General features: G+C 54.5%; 1 protein-coding gene across 3 annotated transcripts in view; it reads right to left on the reverse strand.

Annotated features, from left to right (window-relative positions):
• EPHB2 (EPH receptor B2) overlaps nt 1-23,626 on the reverse strand; it is a gene marked incomplete at its 5' end in the record, with an annotated part of 138,283 nt that overhangs the window by 69,487 nt on the left and 45,170 nt on the right. For all 3 annotated transcript variants that reach the window (XM_082493605.1, XM_082493604.1, XM_082493606.1), the window contains one exon: nt 22,455-23,139. In XM_082493605.1, coding sequence (XP_082349731.1) covers nt 22,455-23,139 — 685 coding nt within the window. The remainder of the gene's footprint in view (nt 1-22,454; nt 23,140-23,626) is intronic.

The following is a 23,626-nucleotide window of genomic DNA, read 5'->3' on the forward strand; positions in this document are numbered from 1 at the left end:
ACTCACAGGGGCACAGGGAGACCACACTGGGCTGCAGCAGCGTACGTGGGGCTGTAGGCAGCACGCAGAAGCACAGGGAGCGCACACAGACTGTAGGGAGTAAATCCAGGCCGTAGGGAGCACAGAGGGGGCTGGAGGGAGCCCATCAGTGGCTCTGGGGCTGGTCCCACTCAGGACGGTGGCCTGAGCTGCGGGGACCGTGCCCGAGCCCCAGCTCCGTCCTCGGACAACGCTCACCCCAGCTCACATGCAGCTCTCCTGCAAGCCCTGCCGCCACCCGGGTTCAGCGCAGCCACAGGACCCACTTGCCCCGCACATCCCCCAGTGGGGCCCTGGGGACACCACAGTCCTCCCGTGTTTGGTGACAAGTCACAGCAGTGAGCACTGAGCCGTCACCCAGAGGAAAGGCTCCTGCAATGGAACATCTCCCAAACGCATCGCAGCTGCTAGGCTGAACCAGCCCCCCAAAAAACATGCATGCTCCTCAAACACGCCACATTTTCCACCACACAAGCCTGCACTGATTCCCTCCAGGACCAATCTATGTTTTCACATCCCACTTTGGAAAACCAGCAAGGATGCTCACACCTTCTCTTCTTTTTCGGGATCTTCTTTAAAAAAGAGTTTGGCCATTTCAGGATCCTTCCGTATCCTGCTCCAGCACTGCAAAAGCCTCTTTGTATGATGTATCCATCGCCTTCAGCCAGCTCTGGAGAAAGCAAGAGTCTCGTGTGTCTGGTGTAAACTGGTGATGGGGTGGGAGCTAAGTGAGGATGTCCTAATGGGAAGCAATCAGACTCCACTGCTTCTCCTCCTCCAGAGCATATTTAGAGCTTTCAGAAGGAAACAAAACTTGTTTATCTTAACGCTAATCAATTTATAGCAATCAAAATAAAACCCATTAGGAGCCATTCCCCATTTGAGTTTCAAAGAGGCTTCTGACCCCAGGAGGCTCTGAGCTGATTGATTAGAAATTTCTGACACTAATGTGTGTCTTCGAAGGGTCCAGTGTGGCTTTAATTCCTCTCTCCTGAGACACTGATCGTGTATTAACATCTGTCAGCCCCTTCCTGCACTTAGGGGAGGGGAAATTCATGAGCATACTGAGTTGCATGGCACAGCTGGGGAGAAGGCAGCATTTGCTGGCTTAAACAGCTTCCAGAAATCCCTTGGGGCAAATCATTTGCATGATCCTTTTCTCCTTGGGCAAAAGCTGGAGTGCACCAAGAAATCAAAAGCACTGATGCAGAGCGGAGGCAGCAGGTGGAGCGGTCAGAGCTCAGGGCTGGGGTTTTGGCTTTTCCGTCCCAATTTTGCCCCTGACTCCTCGTCTCGCTGGGCAAGCGCACTCGCCCCGCCAGGCAAGGGTAACAGCAAAGCACAAACGGCAAAGAAACATATAGGAAAGACAATTTTAAGTTGCAGTTGGAGACGGGTGTAGGGAGGAGCCTTCGTCCTTCAAGATGGAGCAAGTTTGGTCCATCAGTTTTGTATCACGGTGAAGACTACATCTGCCTCCAGTCGAGGTCAGAGTTAAAGCACAGGAACCACCGGTCCTGGCATGGGGTCCTGCAGGGTGGGGGGACAGGAGCTGCGTGGACAGGCACAGACCATGCCCTGTCAGACCTGCTGCCTCAAGGCCACCACCCCAGGTGACCACAGACCCATTTGCTGGAGCTGGACAGACAGCCGGGCAGGGAAGATGAAATAATTGACCCAGCAAGGGAGGGATTCTACCCATTTGCTGCCACATTTCTTTGTCTGATGCAAAAAAAGCTGAGGGGGGGCCATACATGTACGTAAAGGCTTAAAGGTACACATGCGGTCACATGCACCTTCACGGGGGCAATCGATGAGGGACCCATGTAATCCCTCGCACACTCTTCCATCTGTACAAAGAAATGGGGTGGAGAAGGGGTGGAAGGAGAGGCGTAAATCTGTCCGTGCAAAGGGGACACTGCAAAGACTGGCAGGCCACGGGCTCCCTGCAGCCTCCACCTCTCCCCCCGCAGCTTGCCCTCCCCAGTCACAGTCCCCTCTGCGACGTTCCCAAGCGGGACCAACTGCATCTCACTTTCGGCAGATTAAAGCAACCAATCTAGTTAATGAAAGCAAATCAGCCCAAATGAGTCGCTCTCCCCTGCAGCAGGGCGGTGGGTCACCGGGAGCGAAGCTCTCCATCCCTGCCCGCTGCCTGGAGCATCCTGGCGAGGATGCTGAGCTGCTGTTGCTGCAGGAACCTGGTGTGCAAGTCCAGGCCTTTCACCTCCCGGCGGGCGTGCAAGGTGAGCAGGCGCATAAGGGTGCGCCTGGGACTCAGCAGGAGCCTTCGGCCTCTGTCCCTACCTTCATCTCGGAGGCAATCAGCCAGGTTCACAGTATCACAGTATCACAGTATCACAGTATGCTAGGGATTGGAAGGGACCTCAAAAGATCATCTAGTCCAATCCCCCTGTCGGAGCAGGAACACCTAGATGAGGTTGCACAGGAAGGCGTCCAGGCGAGTTTTGAATGTCTCCAGAGAAGGAGACTCCACAGCCTCCCTGGGCAGCCTGTTCCAGTGCTCTGTTCGTCACGCCTGCCCTGGGTGCAGGATGGTGAACCTGCAGGATGTGGAAAATTGGTGCAGGGGGCAGCAGGGTCAGCTGGTGCGAAGCTCCCCGAAAGAGAGCGGGATGCAGCAGCAGGGATCGGTGGGGACAGTGACAGGTGTCTTGGGGTGCCCTTGTGGATGGTGTGGGCTTGGCTCGGGGCAATGCATTACAGACAGCACATCCAAAGGATGCTGAGCTGGAGATTTCATAGAATCATAGAAACATAGAATGGTTTGGGTTGGAAGGGACCTTAAAGATCATGTTCCAACCCCCCTGCCCTGGGCAGGGACACCTCCCACTAGACTAGGTTTTTCAGAGCCCCATCCAACCTGGCCTTGAACACCCCCAGGGATGGGGCAGCCACAGCTTCTCTGGGCAACCTGCGCCAGGGGCTTCTCTGGGCAACCTGCGCCAGGGGCTCACCACCCTCACAGGGAAAAATTTCTTCCTCATATCTACTCTAAATGTCCCCTCTTCCAGTTTGAAGCCATTGTCCCTCGTCCTATCCCTACATGCCCTTGTAAAAAGTCCCTCTCCAGCTTTCTTGTAGGCGCCCTTCAGATACTGGAAGAGGCTCTAAGGTCTCCCTGGAGCCTTCTCTTCTCCAGGCTGAACACCCCCAACTCTCTCAGCCTGTCGTCACAGCAGAGGGGCTCCAGTCCTCAGATCATCTTTGTGGGCCTCCTCTGGACTCACTCCAAAAGGCCCATGTCCTTGTGCCAAGGACTCCAAAGCTGGACACAATACGCCAGTACTGTTATCTTTCAGGTACTTCTGCAACCCAGGAGGCAGGGTAAGAGGAGTATCTCTGCTGCCGACACCGGAGAGAGGAACCGCTGCCTGCCAATCTGCTGGACTCAGTCATTGCACAGGTTTCAAGCCTCTTTGAACATATCCCTCTTTCCCTACCAGTATCTCCTGATGGGCAGCCCAGTGCCCACAGCTTTGGCATCCAATGCCCGTGACAATGACACGGGACGGGAGGCAGAGGAAGGGCTGCTGGCAATGCCTGCATGACGGTCCCCGCGGTGGGTGCTGCCTGTCGGGACTGGGGTCCAGCCGCTGAGCTGACACTGCCCACCGCTCTCATGGGCACTGCTGGGTCTTCTCAGCCCCCGGGGCTGGCTGGTCCCTCCACAGCCTTGTACAGATTTGGGGGCTCTGCACCTTGGCGTCCTGCACTTTATCCAGGTGTCCTTTGCTGAGCCCAATGGCTGGTCCTCAGCTAAAGCCCAAGGCCCAGCAACAAACCGTCTTGTTTTACATATTCCCAAACGTGAAGAAGTCCCTCTTTTCTCATTAGCTTGCTCTAGTGGTTAATCTCTTAGAAACACATGCCTAATTTTTTCATTTGTCTAGCTTCAGTTTAACCCTACCACTTCTTGTTATCCCTTTCTCTGCCAGATTAAAAAGCCCTTTAGAGGCTGGTGTTTCCTCTTGGTAATCATCTCACCTCTTAATCTTCTTTTGGAGAAGATAAGCGTATGGAGCTCTTTTAGTCCCTCGTGGAAGGGCATTTTCCATGGCCCTTGGCACCATGTTTGTGTTTCTCTGCAGCACCCTCCAGATTTATTTCTCATATCCATTTTGAACTGTGGAGAGCAGGGCAGCTGCCACAGCCTGCAGCAGCCAGGTGTCCCCACACTGGATGCCACCCCCCTTTCCTAGGTCTGCTCACATGGAGGCATTTTTCTGACCTCAGTCCACAGGACATGCAAATTTTGCATTTAACTTCTTCACATGAGATGTGACTTAGCACAACACCCCAGACCTCCTCACTTACCGCTTGTGTTTTCACAGGTTTTCTCAGCAGACATTTTCAGCTCCCTGCTAGATGCAGTTACAGCAGGTCTGGCTCTGAGCGCCGCTGACCCATGGTGGCGTCTCCTGTCCCCCCATGCCACACCACTACCTGAGGCATGTATTTAGACCTCCAGCACTGAACCAAGTTTTCTCTGTCCACCTCCAGTGCACAGGTGGTGCTCAGGTCAAGCTGGCTCCATGGTCCTGGCACATGATTTTTCATGGCATCCCAGGAGGACTGATAGGAAGAGACCTCTGGGATCTCCAGGCCTGTCTCAAGCTCATAGAAGGGCTGAGTCCAGCCCAGCCCAACGACTGAGTCCAGCACTAAATCAGGGGAGCTGTGGCTGCGTGCAGCCAAGCCTTGGAAACCCCTGAGGATGGTGATGCTCAACCTCTCTCAGGAACTGTCTCAGCTTTTCCAAAGCCCATCCTGGGCTTGTGGTGTGGTGTCCCTTCCTATGCGACATGGCACCACAGATGGGGGCTTGGCTCCATCCTCTTTTAGTTGACCTGCAGAGACCTGTAGCTGTGCTTAAATCCCTTCTCGGGTTCTTCACCAGGTTCCCTCCACATCACTGAAATCTCCTTGTGCCAAGCTCCAGCCAAGGGCTGAGCAACCCAGCTAGTCCAAGCTGCATTCCTCCACCATTCTGCACAGTACGTGCTGCAACCTTCCTCTGACGGCTGCTCAGACTTTTGGAAAGAGCCTCCTGAGACAAAAGATAGAGTAGCTTTGCTAGCCTAATAATGGTTGAAGAAACCAGACTGAGATCTGGAAAAGAGCTCGACGTGTCCAAAAAACCACCACGCAGAAAGAAAACCCCAGCAACATGACGTGTTTCCCAGTGTTATCTAGAGTTCAGGCCCACCAAGGATGATCAGCCTCTGCCTAACGCATAAATAGCATTCCCACGAATGCACACATCCATGAAGATGCAGAGGATGTCGATCATCGTGGTGCCGGAACAAGGATCCAACCGGAGCACCCACCTGCAGGCTGGAGCAGGGGGTGACGAGTGACATGGCGTAGCCTCCTGACGTCCCCAAATTAGCTGGGTTTACCAGAGCTAAGGCCACTCAAGTGACAGCAAGATCTCAGGGTGCTGAGTGACTGGGCAATAACACAGCAAATGAAATTCAGTGGTGACAAAAGGAAACTAATGCACTTGGGGAAAAGAGCCCTAATTATACAAACACAATGATAGGCACTAAATTAGCTATTAACATGCAGGGAGGAGATCTCAGCAGCACTAGAGATAATGCTCTGAAAACATCAGTTCAAAGCTCATCCATCATCAAAAAAAATGAGAAAATGTAAGGAATTATTAAGAAAGGAACCCAGTGCGAAACAGGAATGTTATTAAGCCAATGCATGGAGCCGCATGGAGCCACATTTTGAATAGTGTTTGCAGTGGTGGTCAACCTTATACAAGGTCATGAGGTAGATGATAAAAATGATTAGGGATATAGAGCAGCTTCCATATGGAGAGTCAATCAACTCAGGACCTTCCATTTGAAAAGAGACCACTCAGGAAGGTGTATAAAAGCCATGAGGAATATAGCAGACATGAATGGGAATAGATTGCTTGCAATTTCTTACGGCATGCAAGGACATAATTTTTAACGTGGTGCATAATTAAACTGCATAACTTACTGCCACAAGGCACTGCGGGCACCAAAAATATGAACAGCATGCCAGAAGACAGGAGGAATCAGCACTCTATCCATCCCTTATTTCTCCTACTGCCTAGCCAGTACAGACATTTGCAAACCATTAAGCACCAAGGTGTTTCCAGAGAGGTCATTTTTTCCATCACCCACGCGGTCATGCTTAACACGTGGGAAACTCTCTCTCGGACACCTCCTGAAAGTGTTTCTGGGTCTGCCCAGACCAACTGGTCAGCACCCACGGGACTTCCAGCTACTGAGAGCTGCAGCCAACAGCTTCCTAAGGGACATGCCCTGGAGGATGTCCATTTCTAAAGCATGCTCCAGCCCCAGATACGTACCTTTCGGTAAGTTAACAACACCAACACCTGGAACAGAAGCTAGAGGGGCTGACAAAAGGAAGGTACCTTCTCCACCGAGCTGTCTGTGAGCAGAGTGCCCTAATCGATGGGCTAAGGACAGTCACAGTCTCCCATGAGAGCAGTAGGAACTGCAGCATGATGTTGCATGACGGACCATGGACTGTGTCCAAAGAGCCCCAGCATCCCATGATGTTGCACTGAGGACCATGGACTGTGTTCCCGAAGCCCCACCGTCTCACAGACATGAGCACTGCAGCCACAGGGTCTCTGCATTCCTGATTTTGCCCTCGCAGTGGGTGTCCAACCCTGCCCATCTGCCACCCATGCTAAATCCACAGCACAGCGCCTGCGTGTGCATTCAAACCTGTTCTAGGAGACTGCTCCAACTCTTCTGCTGGCCTCCAAGAGCCTTCTGTGGAATAAGAAACCACCCTAAACCAGATCAAAGATGTCCACAGAGAGGCTGTTTAAGGGGAAAGAGCTTCTGGGCTTCCCATTTGAGGGGTATGTTTCCCTTCATGCTCAGCCCAGTGATTAGTGCTCGCCAGGGAATCGGAGCTGCAAAATGAATTTGAGAAGACAGAGCAGTGTCAGGCTGTTAGTAGCTCAAAAAGGATCTTGGCTCCCCTGAGCCTGAAGTCTGAGCACTTACCATTCAGATTTAACAACCAAACGCTTCCAAGGCAGGCGGTGGCCTGCCTGCTAGCCTCCTCTGCCCCAACTCCTCCCCGAGGAGACCATTAGCACCTGAAAACGGAGAAGCCACGGCCTTGGCCGCAGCATCTGGGGTTGGCCGCAGCATTGCAGAGCGAGGCTGGATCCGCACGAGAGCCAGGGCTACGAGACAGCTTCACGCACCGCCGCTGCGCCGGGGCTCGTATTTTTGGAAACAGCATCCCAGAGGGCTGCATTGGATGCTGCTTGTTCTTGCGCCAGCCCTGACTGTTTTGGAAAGTTTGGTTAGGCTCCATTTGGCTGCCTCCGAGTTATTCAAGCACAGAAAGGGGGGGGTGTTATTGGTTACAGGAGGTTTCAGATTTTTTTCTGAGCATGGTTCGGTCGAGAAAGCACAGATTTGGCCTGCCTGGTGCAGCTCCTGCAGTGAGGTGAAGCGGCCTCTTCACACCAGGACGCAAAGTCACCACTCTTGGTGGGCATTGTTTAAAAGGATGTATCCAGAGTCTGCAGCCCGGGCCTTCTCGGTCCCGTCTCTGCAGCCGGGGCAAAGAGCTACCTTCTCTGCAGCCCAAGTGCCTCCACCACCATTCGCTCCCCTTCGTTCCTCTTTACACCCACGGCAAAAGCCACTCTCCCCGGGCACCGTGCGCTGCCGCACCGCACAGAAGGTTCTTCAGGAAAGGCTGGAGATGGGCAGGCAGGGTTGCTCCGGGCTGCCCTGCAGAGTCTGCGCTGCACCTCGGAACACCCCGGGAGCCCGGGATGCCCCCTCCTCCTCCTCAGCTGCTCGCTAGCCGTAATGCTGGCAATAAAGAAACCTCTGTGCGTCTCCAGGGAAGCGGGACTCGGAGAGGGGCACAAAGACTCCCGCAGCTGTGTGTTTGCAAACAACCCAGCTGAGCTGTGAAGAGGGGCTGAAAGCAGTAATTGTCTTTAATTAAAGGAGGTTGGAGGCATCTCAAGCTTTGACAAAAGACATTTCCAGTCTGCTAGCAGCTCCAGCACTCATCGCTGCTGCAGCCGCAACCCGGCCCGCAGGTTCGAAGGCGGCGTGTGACAGCGGGGACGCGGGCACGCCAGCCCAAGGATGCGGATGCAGCGGTGCCAGAGCAATGCCACGCGCCCGCAGGGCACGAGAGACATACATGGCTGCACCTCAAGAAGGATCCAGCAGCTCAGCTCACAGCAGGACGAATACCCGGGACCCCTGCAAGCCTCGCACTTCGCACCGGGTCTGAGCCAGATGTGCCTATGGCAGGACCCAGCAGATGTCCGAAGGCGTCCCACCGTCCTGCTCAACACGTCCACATGTGTTTCTGCCCAGGGATGTCACCTCCACCCTGGCTGGTGTCTCGTCCCTGTGCCCATCTGCCCTCGTCACCCTCCCGCAGTGGTACCCGCACCGCAGAGCCGTGGTGCACACAGAGGTGATGCACAAAGGCAGAGCCTACAGGCCGAACACCAAGAGCGCTATTGCTGCAGCTCCTCCTGGGCTAAATTAATTAATCCTGCTCGTTAGTGAGCTACCCGGGCTGGCGTGGAGCTCTGTCATGACGCAGCATCCTTGCAAGCTCACCTTGGGCTAAGCAGCCCTCGCCAGAGCAGGAGCACGGACCTCACCGAACACCCGTACATATGGACGCTGCCCCTTCGGAGGCCTCTGCCTGGGCCCCTGTTTCCAGCCACACTCTGAGCTGCACGGAGGCAGCAAGCAAGCTCCGGGTACCGAAATGTCCCCCTTCCCTCCTCTCCTCCACACTCAGGGATTAAGGGCTCCAGGGAGGTCTTATTTGCCCACTGTACACTGCTTCTTCCCTCCCACCCACGTTTGCTTTTGGCCTTCCAGCACATCAGTGTTGCAGGAAATCACGGCTCTGGTTTCCATGGAAACCCCATCCCGAGGGCCCCCTCCCAGGCGTATGCAACACGGTCAGGCTGGTGCAGCAGCAGTGGTCCCACGTGTCCTGCTACCCCATACCCAGATCGGGAACCTCCTCCTGGTTTCCACCAAGGCCTTTCTGACCCCCTCTCATGGCAGTGGCCAAGGCAGTGCTGGTGTCAGGCAGCCTGGGGCAGAGGGAGGTACTGGGGCCAGTTCTCTTTCATATCTTTATCAACCACCTGGATGAGGGGATCGAGCGCACCCTCAGTAAGTTCGCAGATGACCCCAAATTGGGTGGGAGTGTTGACCTGGTTGAGGGTAGGATGGCTCTACAGAGGGATCTGGACAGGCTGGACCGATGGGCTGAGGCCAATGGTGTGAGGTTCAACCAGGCCAAGTGCCGGGTCCTGCACTTGGGTCACAACAACCCCATGCAGCACTACAGGATTGGGAAAGAGTGGCTGGAAAGATGCCCAGCAGAAAAGGACCTGGGGGTGCTGGTCGAAAGACGGCTGAATATGAGCCAGCAGTGTGCCCAGGTGGCCAAGAAGGCCAACGGCATCCTGGCCTGTATCAGGAATAGTGGTGTGGCGAGCAGGACTAGGGGAGTGGTCATCCCCCTGTACTCGGCACTGGTGAGGCCCCACCTCGAGTACTGCTTTCAGTTTTGGGCCCCTCACTACAAGAAGGACATTGAGGTGTTGGAGCGTGTCCAGAGAAGGGCAATGAAGTTGGTGAGGGGTCTGGAGAACAAATCTTATGAGGAGTGGCTGAGGGAACTGGGGGTGTTCACCTGGAGAAAAGGAGGCTGAGGGGACACCTCGCTCTCTACAGCTCCCTGAAAGAAGGGTGTAGCAAGGGGTGGTCGGTCTCTGCTCCCAGGTAACATGCAATAGGACAAGAGGAAACGGCCTCAAGTTGCACCACGGGAGGTTTAGATTGGATATTAGGAAAAATTTCTTCACCAAAAGGGTTATCAAACATTGGAAGAGGCTGCCCAGGGCAGTGGTGGAGTCGCCGTCCCTGGAGGTATTTAAAAGCCGGGCAGACGTGGTGCTGAGTGACATGGGTTAGTGGTGGTTTTTGGCAGCGTTAGGTTGATGGTTGGACTTGATGACCTTAAAGGTCCCTTCCAACCTAGTCGATTCTGTGATTCTGCTGCCAGAGAGATGTGTCATGCTAACCACTCTTCTTTAGGCAGGACTGAGCAGCAAAACAGCACTTGCATCCAGTCCCTCTGCTCAGCTTTCCATGTTATGCTCTGACTGCTTTCCTACGCGTAACCCCCTCTTCCCACACTCCGCTCAGTATCTGCCTTGCAGCTGGAAGCACCAGAAAACCGTCCCTCGCGCACGGGCAAATCCCTGCCATGGCCCCTGCAAAGGTGCAGAGAGCCAAACGCAGCCAAAATCGTTAAAGCTGTTGAGCACGCACAGGCTGCATGTGACGCACGTGCACTGGGCTCAGCATGTCCTAGAGGAACCACCGTGTATGTTGGGCAGGTCCCCATGCGCATATTTTTGCCTGGGAAATCCTGGAAAGAGCAGCCGCGCTCTAATTCAAGAGAAACAAAAACAAACTGGGATCGCTTCCATCTGAGCCAGACAGCGAAAACCTTTCCAGAAGCAAAAAAAAAAAGACCAGTTCTAATTATAGGGTATCCTGAAGATACACATGCTTAGATTTGTCACTCTATTTGCAAATTAACGATACTCAGGGTGGCAACGCAAGTAAGCAGTGGGCACGATGAAGCTCCTCTTCTGGCCTCCCAATCCTCTTTAGAAAGCAGAACAACCAGCAGCGCAAACAGTAACCGGGGGTGAACCGGTGCACCCCACCATTTCCAGCACCGCAGACCTTTTGCAGGTCCTAAGGCGAGGATTTGCTCGGCCGCAGCTGGAAGACGGAGCTCGAGAAAGCCTGGAGATTATTTTTCCTGTAACAGCTACCCCATCTCTTATTCTTCAGTCGGTGCCACAGGTCCACTCCTAGGGTGAAAATTGAGAGTAAAACACCAACATTATTGCTTGGATCAATGTCCGAGCTGACGTCGGTGATGGTGATGGCATAACCACTGTACTTGTGAAGGTGACTGAAAATTACAGCATCGCTCGCCTCCTCCAAACGAGAGGAAGGCTGGTGAGGCACCGCGCGCTGGGAAGCGCGCTGTGGACTGCAGGTAGCAATGCAATGGCAAATACAGGCAATTTTTAATCCATCACCGGGGTGCACAGCAGGGAAAGGTGAACAAGAAGCTTCTCTGGGTGTGAGTCATTCCCCGAGTGTTTCTTCTAATCCTGTTTTCCCCGCTCTTACTCTTTCTGTTTTATTAACGAGGGCCGCGCACATACACTGAAAGGCTCGGAATTAATTTTGCGTGCCATGTTGCAAGGAAAGGCCGGCAGCAGTAGCATTTCCGCTGCGGTAAACCCTCCTGAGCTTCACCCCTTCAGCTACAGGAATCCTCCGGGCGATGGCTGGCATGAGAGAGCAGCTCCAGCATCCGCTGCCTGGGCAGCCCGAGGCATCGCCTCCTCCTCCTGCCTCGTCACAGCTCACTGCAAGCCAAACACGGTGCTGTAGGACCCTGAGCCACCCAGGCAGGGATGAATGGGGAGGTTATCTGCCAAAAGAATGCTCTTGATCATGGTTCCAGCAATACGGTCATCTGGAGAATTGACACCAGCACACGAGACTGGAAGGATAAGGATAAAGGGAGGGGAGAGAAAGGGGCAGCAGAAGGCTCATGGAAAAACAGTTGGTTTCCACTGAAATGCCTCAAGAGCGAGAACAGCACCTTAGAAATCCCCAGTTAAGGGTCTGATGCCCAGCAACGTCCCGCATCCCGCCTGGCCCTTGATTCTCCATGCGTGTGGGCACCTCGGGCCGCTGCACGGGGCATCCGTCTGCTCTGCACGCCCCAGGAGGACGCAGACATTGTGCTCGGGAATGGCTTTCGCGAAGGGCAGGGAGAATCGTGGAACAGTGTGATGGAAACCACCTGCTGATGTCTGAGAGCAAACATGCCCCTGACGCTGCACAGACCCTTCCCGCGTCTCCGCAGAAACCCTCCTGGAGAGCCGATGCCGTAAAAAGGCAGATACTGTGCATTTAATGGAGTGTGCTGTTTGCCGTTTGACAAATATTATCTGTTACTACAGCCGCTTCAGAAGTCACTACGATCTTTTCAAAAGCCATCCAGGCTGGGAGAAATGCCATTTGGAGCAAAGCATCCGCGTTACTCTACTTTATGGGTTACACTTCAGGCTGCACTTTAATTCTTACTAATCTTGAGGGTTTGGGCATTTTGATAGTTGGAGATGAATAAAGCCTTTATCACGTGTCCGTTTATTGTTCACGCTGCTCCTGTCTGCTGTCACAGCTGCAGGTGTAACCGTGGTACTCCTGGGATCATAATGTTTCGAAAGGAAATTCCTAGCTTTGGTTTCAGACTTAAAAATTGTCTTCTCGAACACAGGGTCTCCGTGAGCTCTGAATGTGACAACAGTCTGAAAGTGCAAAAAAGACTTTGCAAGTAGGAGCTTGTCATCCCTGAAAATTGTCAGCACCCAAATACTGAAGAAGCAGATATTCCCTCAAAACACATTTTGAACTTGCCCCATTAGCCACAGGAGTTATTTCAAGCCATTGCTCACCAAACCCTGTGGACCTCCGATGGGACCCTCACCTCGTGATCCAGGCATGCCCATCACCCTCCCGGCTGCCTCTGCAGCATCACTGCGGTACCCACAGCCCACTGCAGAGGGGTGAGCCAGCCCAATGGCTTGGCATGTGCTTGAGTGCAGGACCATACACTCAAGCGTCAAGAGCCCCATTGGCCAACAGAACCCATGAGAGGGGTTTTTGCAAAGGTGTCACAAGAAGCAAAGCCACTATCTCCAGTATACCTCCAAGGACTCCAGGAAGATGCTGACACCTTAGCAGGTGACATTTCAACATCGAAGAGAAGAAGCGCTCTCTGTCTTTGAAGACCTTGCTTCAGAGACCTGGAAAGGCTTCACAGGAGTCACCTGCCTGCAGAACACATTGTGTTCACACAGGTTCCCCTTTCAGGTGCCTTTCATAAAAAAGGATGCAGGAAGAGTAATGCACTGAGTTGGCAGCTCCAGGTCTCAGAAGGACTTTTTTCTGTCTCCCCTTTACAGGGTGCTTTCCAAGATCCAGTGACTTATAGTTTCCTGCTCATGCTACACCTTGTTCCTCATTTTCCAGCCTGTAAGACCTTCCATTCCGCAAATTACTAGTTTCTCATGTACTACAACCAGTTTCCCCACTTCTTGGGCAGATGCTGGACTCCAGCAAAGGCATCCGAGCTCAGCGGGCACGGGGCTGCCGCTCACTTGGAGGAAGACTCCTGCTGAAGCTCGCTGGTAGGAAGTCAAGGATGCTGGTTCAGAGCCTCTTCTGTTTGTAAAAGTATTTCCAGTGCGGTCACAGCCCACCCAAACCACGGCAGCGCTCTCCAGCCCTGCCTGAAACCAGCTGCTGGCCAAATCCCACAGCCTGCTGGGCCGTGCCCCTTATTCCATGTCTCTTCTCTTTTTAATATTTAACAACGTTTTGGGGTTGTTTTTTTATTTTCTTTTCTTAGACACCAGTTCCCCAAGTACCGAGAACTGAAGGTGATGAGGGGATGCTGTGGTACTCACCGTGCTTCTGCCTGGTTTTGCTCCACACCCTTCAGGCAACTCCTCCCTTACGGTGTTGAAGTTACAACACCCGCCCACACAAGCACCGGGTATTGCGGATCGGTGTCGCCGAACTTAAGGCCTCCTTCAAAATGTGAAAATGTTGTGTATTTTACTTGGCCAAACCTAATTTAACATTGTTTGAAGTTTGGGCTATGTAAACACAGCCATTGTGTGAGCTATGAAACACTTTGATTCCATTTCCTAACCTTTATGGGGACTTTTATGTATACTTTCCAGTGATATACTATGTTTCTAAGGCATATGGTGAACAATAAAGAGTTTCCCTGGAGCTAATTAAGCTAATCATGGCTTCTAGATTAATTTTTCTGTAAGCTTTTTACCTTGTATTGCTAAAATAAAATAACTGTGCTCTTATAGAGTGATCATCTGACATCAGACTAACTTTAAATTGGCGTCTCTCTCTGCAGAGAATTGTCTGAGGGTATTTCCCAAAATTAAACGTTCAAAATAATACCTCGGGTTTGGCCCCATTCACAGAAAGATCTCAAATGAAAAAAAAAAAAAAAAATCCTCAAAAGCAGCATTTTCGCCAATTTTCCTCAAGTTACATACGATGAAGAATATTCTCCTCTTGCCCCGCAAAGATTCAGCACTATGCTGGATTCAGGGAAAAACCCTCCTCGCCCCCCAGATCTCTGAGCACTTTGATTCAAAGGAAAAACTAATGGTAAAAAACACATTCCCTTCATTTTATGGCAATAATGAGTTAAAATCCTGGAAGCCTGGGCCTGGATCCGAGCTATTCATTCCAGTTCCTATTAATGTTTACCACTTTTCTCAGGAACAAAAAAAAAAAAAAGGAAAAAAAAAAAACAGGGAGGCCTATGAAGGAGAGAGAGGAAAAGCAGGAATAAATGCTGCTCTCCTGCCGGCGTCAGCACGGGATGCTGCCAGAGCCTCTATTCCCCGCTCACATGGGCGTAGCAAGACCAGGAATGTGGTATTTGATCCAAAATGCTGTTTCATCTGTAAAAATAAGTCAGGGGGAGCTTTTCTTATCGGTACGGATGTCAGCTCCACAAAAGCACCCGTGTTACAACGGGGCTCCCGTCGTCGCAGCCCAGGCACAGTCAGTGCTCCTGAAGGGTCAGAGGGGACATCGCTCTTTCTCTGGCGGAGACCCTCCGGCTCTGCTCTCACCCACCTCCTCGCTGATCCCAGCACAATGAAACGCCTGTTGGGTAAGGATGCGGGGAGCGACCTGTCCCAAAGGGCTTCTTCCTGCAGCTCAGCGGGGGAAGAGCTTGAGCAGAGAGAAGAAAGGGCTCCTGCAAAGGGACTGGGAAGCACCAGCTATGGCAATGCAAAACCTCACCGTGTCTCTCTGAGAAATCCTGGGGATGGCCATCATTTCCCTCGGGAAACTCCCAATGGGTTTTGCTGGACCTGAGATCTCCATCCCTTCCTCCAGCCTAAGGGACTCATGACCTGCCCATACTAATAAATGAGAATATGCTGTTCCCCTTTCAGTGGTCTGCTCTCAAGTGATCTTCTGGAGCCCGCTGGGGTCTTTCCTACACCTTCACAACAGGGCTGGGAGCCCTCTGCAACGCTCCTGCTGTTCAAAAATCACACTCCTGTCCTGGAAAACCTCATCTCCTCCCTTTCTCTATAGAGAAAAGACTTTAGTGAAAGGTCTCAGCCCAACCCTTGTCCTGAAAGCAGTTCTCATTTCCTTCGCTTGCTTTTGGCCGCAAAGGTCTAGTCCCTCAGAAGCAGCACTTCCTATTCTGAGGTGAGTCGTCCATCTCCCCCCTTCAGAAGCAGATGTCTTACCCCATTCCTGGACCACCTCTGAGCCTCCTTGCGAGGTCAGCATCTCTTAGGGCTTCGGACTGCCAGGAAATAAATGCTTCAACCCCCACATCTGACACCCCCTTGCTCTGCTAGGCTCCCCCTGCTCCTACTCCAACCTTCTGAAGCCCAAACACTACCCAGCAACGTGCAGAGGACAAGCTGGCATCTCCTCTGACTCCAGGGTGCACCAAGCAGGCTTGGAGCAGTTAATACCCAGCAGCTGCAATCCCCACCACAGCCCTAATTGGATTCGCAACATGGAGAGGTCAGCAAGAAGCAGGAGGGAGAAGAATCAAAGCAATGGAAAGAAAGACACTGTATTCTTGCTTCCCAGACGGAGAGGGAGGAGAGGGAGAAGCCCAAAGAGCAGTATCCACAATGACATGGAGCTACGGCCGGCTGGGAGCATTCAAATTGTCAACAACCCTGTAGAAAAGGCAGACAAATTCCTGTTTTGTACTTGGGAAGAAGCCAGGTGATGTAATCATGGTATAGGATGATGGTGAAATACTTTCCATTCCAGCAGTAACTCAAGATGTTAAATAGCAGCTACTAAAGTTAAACATAGTTAAATCAGTATGTCAGGATAGCATCTACTGAAGAGGTTTTAAAGAGATGGCTGATGAACCAGTGGACAGTTAATGTTCACTTTCCACACGCCGTGAAGTGGTAGGATGTTTCAGAGATGTAGGAAAAAGCTATTTGTTAAATGAGGCAGTCTTGGCTATTTTAGGACTGCCACTGCAACGTCAGTACCAGTCAAATAAGGATGTGCCAGCTACAGGATTTAGTCGGCGAAGGATTAAGGGAAGGTAGTAATAGTAGTGCCAACCTATGTACATTTATGGAAAACAGAGAAAGGCAAATTAGCCTCGTACGGGTTTTTGATGCAATTAGAAGATTGGCTGGGAGAGGTAACAGCGTTAATGCAATGCACCCGAACTTCTGCAGAGCGTTTCCCTCAGTAACACATGATATTTTGATTCAGAAATTAGAGGGTCCACCGACACTGCGGGACATATTCAATGCATTAAAACTTGGCGAGCTGATGCTGCTATGGTCTGAGATCTAAGCAGGGAATGTGCAGAGAGCAGGTCTGTTTCTACTAGAGCCAACAAATTTGGTTCATGCCTCTGGGCTATTTAACATTTTTATCACTGACCCAGGAGAAAGCCCAAAGCGTTCCCAATAAAGTTAGCTGATGACATGGAAGTTGTAGCGTGGTAAATACTGGAGATGATGGGTACCTGATACGCAGCAATCCCGTTGCCTCAGCTAGCTGGGCACAAGCAAGGAATGTGCAAACACGCGTCCGATCACACCCCCAGGGACAAGGACGCAGGCCACAGCGGTTATCTGCTCCCAGCCCCACCAGGAAGGACAAGGATCCTCCAAAAGCACCCAGAGAAATGCCATTGCCAAAATGGTTAAAGCAAAGGGGGGATGTAGGAAAAGGGAAATCTCAGCATCTCTTCTGGCACTCAGCTACGAGCGTCCTGCACGTGGGACAGTGGATCTGCCAACAGAAAGGCTAAAGCAGCGCCAAGGGCCGGGAAGAGCCAAAAAATCTGGCCGAAAACCTTACCAGCGGACCTGGGGCCAAGGATTACTCTTAAACAGGCACACAGAGAGCTGAAGTGTGGTGCTGGACAAAGATCACCAAGGTCCGAGTGCCAGGCGCAGCCAGGGGTAAGAAGGCAGGAGCGACCGCTGGAAGTGGTTAACGGGCAATTCTCCATCTCTGGAAACGTTTACATCATGATTGGCTGTATCTGCTCCAGCTCAACCAGGAATGCTTCCTGTAAGAACTTAATTACCCCTAGGGCCTTACAATTTATTGGCTGGGTCCAGCATTATCAGTGGAGGCCCAGACCCGAAACAGGCAGGGAGCCACAAATAGCCTCTTATCTTCAAAACATCATGTACTTATGGGACGTGACTGTAAGACAGCTAGGACATACCCTTCTCCAGCACATCAGAAAGCTGCAGGCCCCTCCAAGCCCTTAGCACATACTTGCTCCCCTCCGAAACCCAAGCACAGCACAGCCGGGACAGACCCCCACTGCTTCCCATGCCCGCGTGATGGAGGAACAGCTCTGGGTCCTCAACACGCGTGTACGTGCGCATCACTGCCCCTGCAGCCGCCGTCCCCAGCACACAGTGGGGTGGCGGCGGATCTGCTGCGTTGGACCTCAGAATAAGGCAATCGTAGGCAGGGAAGCCCATCATGAAGCCCACCTGCAGGATACACATCTTCAAGGGCACAACCCTACCGAGACCAACCAGCCAGCCCCAAACTGGGATACCGCAGGTACCAGCCCGCTACAGCAATGACCCCGCCGGCCACGCTCCTCCCTTTAGAGCTGGACTTGGGCTGGGTCAGTGCTGGAGCTCACCTGGGAGTACCCAGCTGGGTCAGCGGTGGAACCAGGCTGTGGTGTTTGGTGGGGCTGGACAGGTATGGCACCAGGCTGGATGCTGGAGCCGGGTCAGGACCCTCACAACCTCCCTGCTGGCTCTGCCCCCCAGGGAAGGAGCAGAAGGAAGGCAGTGCAGGCTCCGAAGGGGACGTACCATTGATCCCTCAGGCTCCCCGCAGGGGTGGCCCAGCTCCACTTTGAGCTGGAGAAGACAGGTGGCAGCCCGGATCTTCTACAGACCACCTAGGCAACCAGGTTTCTCCTCTTACCAGCATGTCACCAGCTCCTCTCCTCCTCAGAAACGCCTGTGACCCCAAGGGATGACGCCGCGTGTCTGTGGTAGCAAGAGAGTGTCACCACCAGCTTCTGCAGGGCAAAACCATCCCTTGTTACCACGGCAAGACCGGGACTCCCCATGCTCGGCGCTGTACGAGTGCAACAGAGAGGAGGCCACCCGCTGTGATCAGACACATGGGCAGATGTCCTCCAAAGACGGAGAGGAGCTGGGGATGGATGCAGGGTTCAAGAGCTAGGACCACCAGCCAGCGGCTGCCGTCCCTGAGCAGGCAGAGACCCTTGCAGGCAGCGTTCGCCTACTGTCCAGTCCAAACAGGGAGAGCAGGCAGCACAATAGCTCTGCCTCCGCCGTTGCAGAGGGGAGCCAATGAATAAGGGAGGCAGAGAGAGAAATGCGCTTAATATGCTGCATGGGAGGGACAGGCGGGGGAGAAGGGGGGAGGCGGCAGACAAAGAACAGGGAGATGGAGAAAAAAGACGCAGGCAGGGAGCAGGAGAAGGTGAAGCGGGGAGGACGGGGCTGGGCGTACGGGGCTGGGAGGTGGGGGGGGGAAGGCGGCGCGGGGAGGCGCGTGCGGGGAGACGCCGGCCGGCGCGGCGGAAAGGAGCCGGGAAGCGAGCGGAGGAGAAGAGCGAAGAGGAGCGGGCAGCCAGCCCCTCGCCGGGCCCTGCGGGATTGGCGAGCAAGGCCCAGCAAAATGAAAATCTCTTAACCACACAGAATTGTTAACTGCCCCCAAATCCTTTTGTGCTGGGGCTGCAAGCTTAGAAGGGCTTAAGCTGTTAGATGCGTGAACTTCCTCCATAAATATCCCTCGTGTACGCTGCCGTGAGCAGGCTTGCGCTGTATTAGCCAGCTGAAAAGCCCAGCGGAGAAAATGAGCAACTCTTTCCAGCGCCTTGCAGCTGCGGCGGGGAGGGGGGCGTCCACTGCTTGGGATGCCCTTTGCCACCAGGACCCCTTGGTTGGGGCCATGTCCCCCACGCTTCTCCGCCACGTCCCGCTTGGGCGACCGAGCCGTGTGTGAGAGCGGTTCGCCCCGAACGCCAGCTCGGATTTGCTTTTGTTTTGCTTCTGGAAAGGGGCCCAGATTCCCTCCCACCCCTCGAAACGCGAGAAAACCTGCCGGCCACATGTACGAGCGAGTCCCCCAAACAAGGCGGCTCGTACGCTGCCTCTGCGGGGACCAGGAGCGAGGACGTGATGGGAGATGGGCAGGGATGCAACCTGCAGATCCTCCCCGAGCTGAACTGGGGAGGAGAGCCCTTTCTCTGCCCGACCGAGTCGGGGTGACCAGCCCCTTCCCCAGTCCTCTGTGGGGCTCACTTGGGGGGGGGGGGGGGGCTGGGAGAGGATGGGGATGCCATGGCTGTCCTGCCAACTCCATGGCTGACTCTCCTGAGTCCCCACTCTTCTTCTGGGGGCTGCTGGGGGAAAAATGGGGGGTGTATCCCAGTCTGGCACAACCCTGGGGTCCATCCAGCCCTGACTGCACAGCCCCACATGGGAAGGGGAAGGGAAAAGGGGAAGGGGAAGGGGAAAGGAAGGGGAAAGGGAAGGGGAAGGGGAAGGGGAAGGGGAAGGGGAAGGGGAAGGGGAAGGGGAAGGGGAAGGGGAAGGGGAAGGGGGAAGGGAAGGGGAAGGGGAAGGGGAAGGGGAAGGGGAAGGGGAAGGGGAAGGGGAAGGGGAAGGGGAAGGGGAAGGGAAAAGGGGAAGGGGAAGGGGAAGGGGAAGGGGAAGGGGAAGGGGAAGGGGAAGGGGAAGGGGAAGGGGAAGGGGAAGGGGAGGGGGAAGAGGAAGGGGAAGGGGAAGGGGGAAGGGAAAAGGGGAAGGGGAAGGGGAAGGGAAAAGGGGAAGGGGAAGGGGAAGGGGAAGGGGAAGGGGGAAGGGAAGGGGAAGGGGAAGGGGAAGGGGAAGGGGAAGGGGAAGGGAAAAGGGGAAGGGGAAGGGGAAGGGGAAGGGGAAGGGGAAGGGGAAGGGGAAGGGGAAGGGGAAGGGGAAGGGAAAGGGGAAGGGGAAGGGGAAGGGGGAAGGGAAAAGGGGAAGGGGAAGGGGAAGGGGAAGGGGAAGGGGAAGGGGAAGGGGAAGGGGAAGGGAAAGGGGAAGGGGAAGGGGAAGGGGGAAGGGAAAAGGGGAAGGGGAAGGGGAAGGGGAAGGGGAAGGGGAAGGGGAAGGGGAAGGGGAAGGGGAAGGGGAAGGGGAAGGGGAAGGGGAAGGGGAAGGGGAAGGCAGCCCCAGAGCCAGCTGCCCCACAGAGACGGCGGGCTGCTGGCCACCGCATGATTAATGACGGTGGGGAGCGCGGGGCCGGGCGCACGCCAGCACCGGCTGGAGAAACAGCTGCTGAGGTACCGGACCTCCCAAAATCTTGCTGCTGCGCAGACAAAGAGGAGACTCGGCCTCTCCCTCCCGCCTTCTCTGCCTCCCCTCCCAGCCCCACTGGGCCAGGCTGCAGGCACAGGGCTCTGCATAAGGAGTCCTGGGAGCCGCAGGGCATGTAAAGGGACCGTCCCTTGGCCAGGCAGCAGGACTGGGAGCCCCAAGACACCGTCCCGTAAAGCGCTGGGCAGGGCTGGGTCTGCTCGGGGAAAACAAACGAACAAAAAAAAAAAAAAACAAAAAAAAAAAGAAAAGGCTGAGATGGAAAAGCTGACATGAATCATTCTGGCTTTCTGGTGTTGCTAAGAATGCTTCACTTGGGCGTCGTAAAACACCCGTCTTCCCTTCGAGGCTGGGATTAGCCAGGCTCCCTTTCCGTACCGCGTTGCAGCAGTACTTCAATGCTGTCCCCGTCCCCAGCACCGTCCCTGCTACAGCTGGAGGAGACTTGATCACCCCGAGCTCAGTGGGAAGAGATGTTCCGTGGTTCAGGGAGGAGCAGCTCAAAGCACAGACATTAAATAACACCCTCAGCACATCAGGATGTTTGACACGTGAGCAGCCCAGCCCCCAGCAAAAGACGCGGTGCCCTCTCCAAGGGGACTATCCAACCTGCAGTCCCAACTAAACACGGTCAGAGACTGGCCATCCCCCTCTCTGGTGTGTCCCTCTCCCCACATACCAGCACCTTCCCCGTGCTTGCTCAGTCCTACCCGGCCACTCCTTCCCACAGCAAGAAGAGAGGAGACCTCTCCTTCCGTCTGCTCTTTGACACCCACCAACATATCTATAATTGATCTCAAGAGAAACCCCAGCTCTGCTCGGAGTGCGTCGATGCTATCGAAACTGTAATGGGATTTTGACGTCCAGCCAGGACACGGGGGACAACAGTCCATTTGCCAAATGCCATGGTTTGCTCTGTGCATGATACAGCCGCAGGTGCCCATTAAACATGCAGTTCTCAAGTCCCCATCTCTCTCCCGATAAGCCCAGCAGCTCCTTTCTCTCCCTCCCCAAGCCCACGTGTGACTGGAGAGGGCATGGAGATGGGTTTGGGCATGGTGCTTCCAGCAAGGGTGGTGCAGAGCCTCTCGCTTATCCGGGACCACGCTGGCTCCATGGTGCTCAGCTGAGGTGAGCAGGGGTTCCTGGAGTTTGTTCTGAACATCTACAGGGGCAGGAGAACATCTACAGGGCAGGAGAACCCTGGCTGCTGAGGAAGCTCAGGGGCCAGGCTCAGAGGTGCCCAGGCTGGAGATGTCGGCCTGGCCCTGAACAGCCCGTGACCATGTCCCACCCTGGGCCATTTGCACCTCACCAGGAAAATGCTGCAGACAACTTGCTCATTCCCACCACATCGCCTTTGGGTTCCCACACTCCTGCTCCCCTCACCCCAGAAGTGTTTCAGCCCATGTCCAGGCACAGGACGCAAACCAAAGTGAAAACAGCCCCAGTATTTTGGGAGATGACTGCAGATTGGTGGCATGCAGCATGGCTACGCACACGTGCCCCTCCAAGACCTGGAGAACATGAAGGGCATCAACAACAGGACGCAACCCCTAGACCCAGTGGTCTGAGGTAACGCAGAGCCTCTGCAATGGATGGACGAGCCCAGGGCAGGAGTTGAGGAGGTGGTGAAGGCATCAGCGTCGACACACATACCCCTCTCCCAGGTCCCCATGTTCTCCTCTTCCAGCTCCCTGTGTGCTCCTCTCCCACCCCCACCCGAGGAGGTCTCTCCCAGGCGACTCATGCTGCAAATCCCGACTGCCACCACCGGCACAGCCCACCGGCAGTGAGGCAAGTGTGTGGAGCAAGACCGAAGGCAAGCAGTTACCTCTGCAGACGGTCCCGTTTTCCACCGACTCGTAGCCCGCCCTGCACATGCAGCGGCCGATAGGCACCAGCCACTCGCCATCCCCGTTGCAGTACAGCTTGATCGGCACATCCACCTCCTCCGCGTTGGTGATGCACGTCCCCCGGGCTGCCACCAGAGAGGTGCTCTCCGCTCCCGAGAGGGTTTCTTGGAAGACAGCGCCATTCTGGATCACGCGGGGACACTTGCGGTAGAAGACACGGACGGCAATCAAGGACATGCAGCCTCCATAGTCCTGGAAGGCCAGGTAGAAACCATTCTTGGACACAGGCCCAAAACTGCGCACCTCAGTGTTTATCTTCATCACCCGTCCACCTAGGTCCACCTGCGAGAAACTCTCATCAGCAGCAATCGTGTCCACCTTCATCCAAGGATTCTCCATCCAGTTAGGAAAAGTCTTGGTGGCCGAGTCAAAGTCTGACTCGAAATAGTAGAGGTTAAAAGTCTCCTTACAGGAGCCTGGTACATTAGGGATGCTGCTGCAGTCCCGGACAGAAAATTTCATCTCCACATGGATGCGGTGCGCTCCTCGCCTCCGTATGTACTTGGTCCGGAGCCAGTTGTTTTGGCTGGATTCAAAGACGTTGCACACCTGGTAGGTGCGAATCGTGTTCATGTTCTCGTCGTACCCGCTCACCTCTTCCCACTGCAGACAGGACATGGAAAGTGAACCAATGTTCCCCACCCATGTTGCCTCTTCCCAACCCCACCACGTGCCAAGAGGGCAAGCCGTCCCAGTACCAGCCGCCCCACGCCGTGCCCACCCCATCACACAGGCAGCCCCATCGGTGCCCAGCACCTCTCCCCAGCACAGCTCCAGCATCCCCCTGCAACCACCCCATACCTACACGCCTCCATCCTGCTTCAGCAGGGTTTGACCCACCCGGCACGCCAGGCAGGCTCCGCTCCGTGGGGACAAGGTGGCCCAAGCCCTCAGCAGAGCTCGAGGCCAGCTCGCTGCCAGCAGCACCGTGCTCTGTGCCCGAATTTATGGTAAAGCATCTTTGCCGGGTGGCAGGGCATGGTGGGGCCGTGCACCTCCTCTGCAGGCGGTAATGTCTTTAGCAGGGGCTCCTGCCCGTGGGCTGCGCTCTACGGCAGAGCCTCCCGGCAAAGTAACACGATGCCTTTAG

Source organism: Vanellus vanellus (assembly GCF_965231255.1).
Source record: "Vanellus vanellus genome assembly, chromosome: 20".
NCBI classification, from domain to species: domain Eukaryota; kingdom Metazoa; phylum Chordata; class Aves; order Charadriiformes; family Charadriidae; genus Vanellus; species Vanellus vanellus.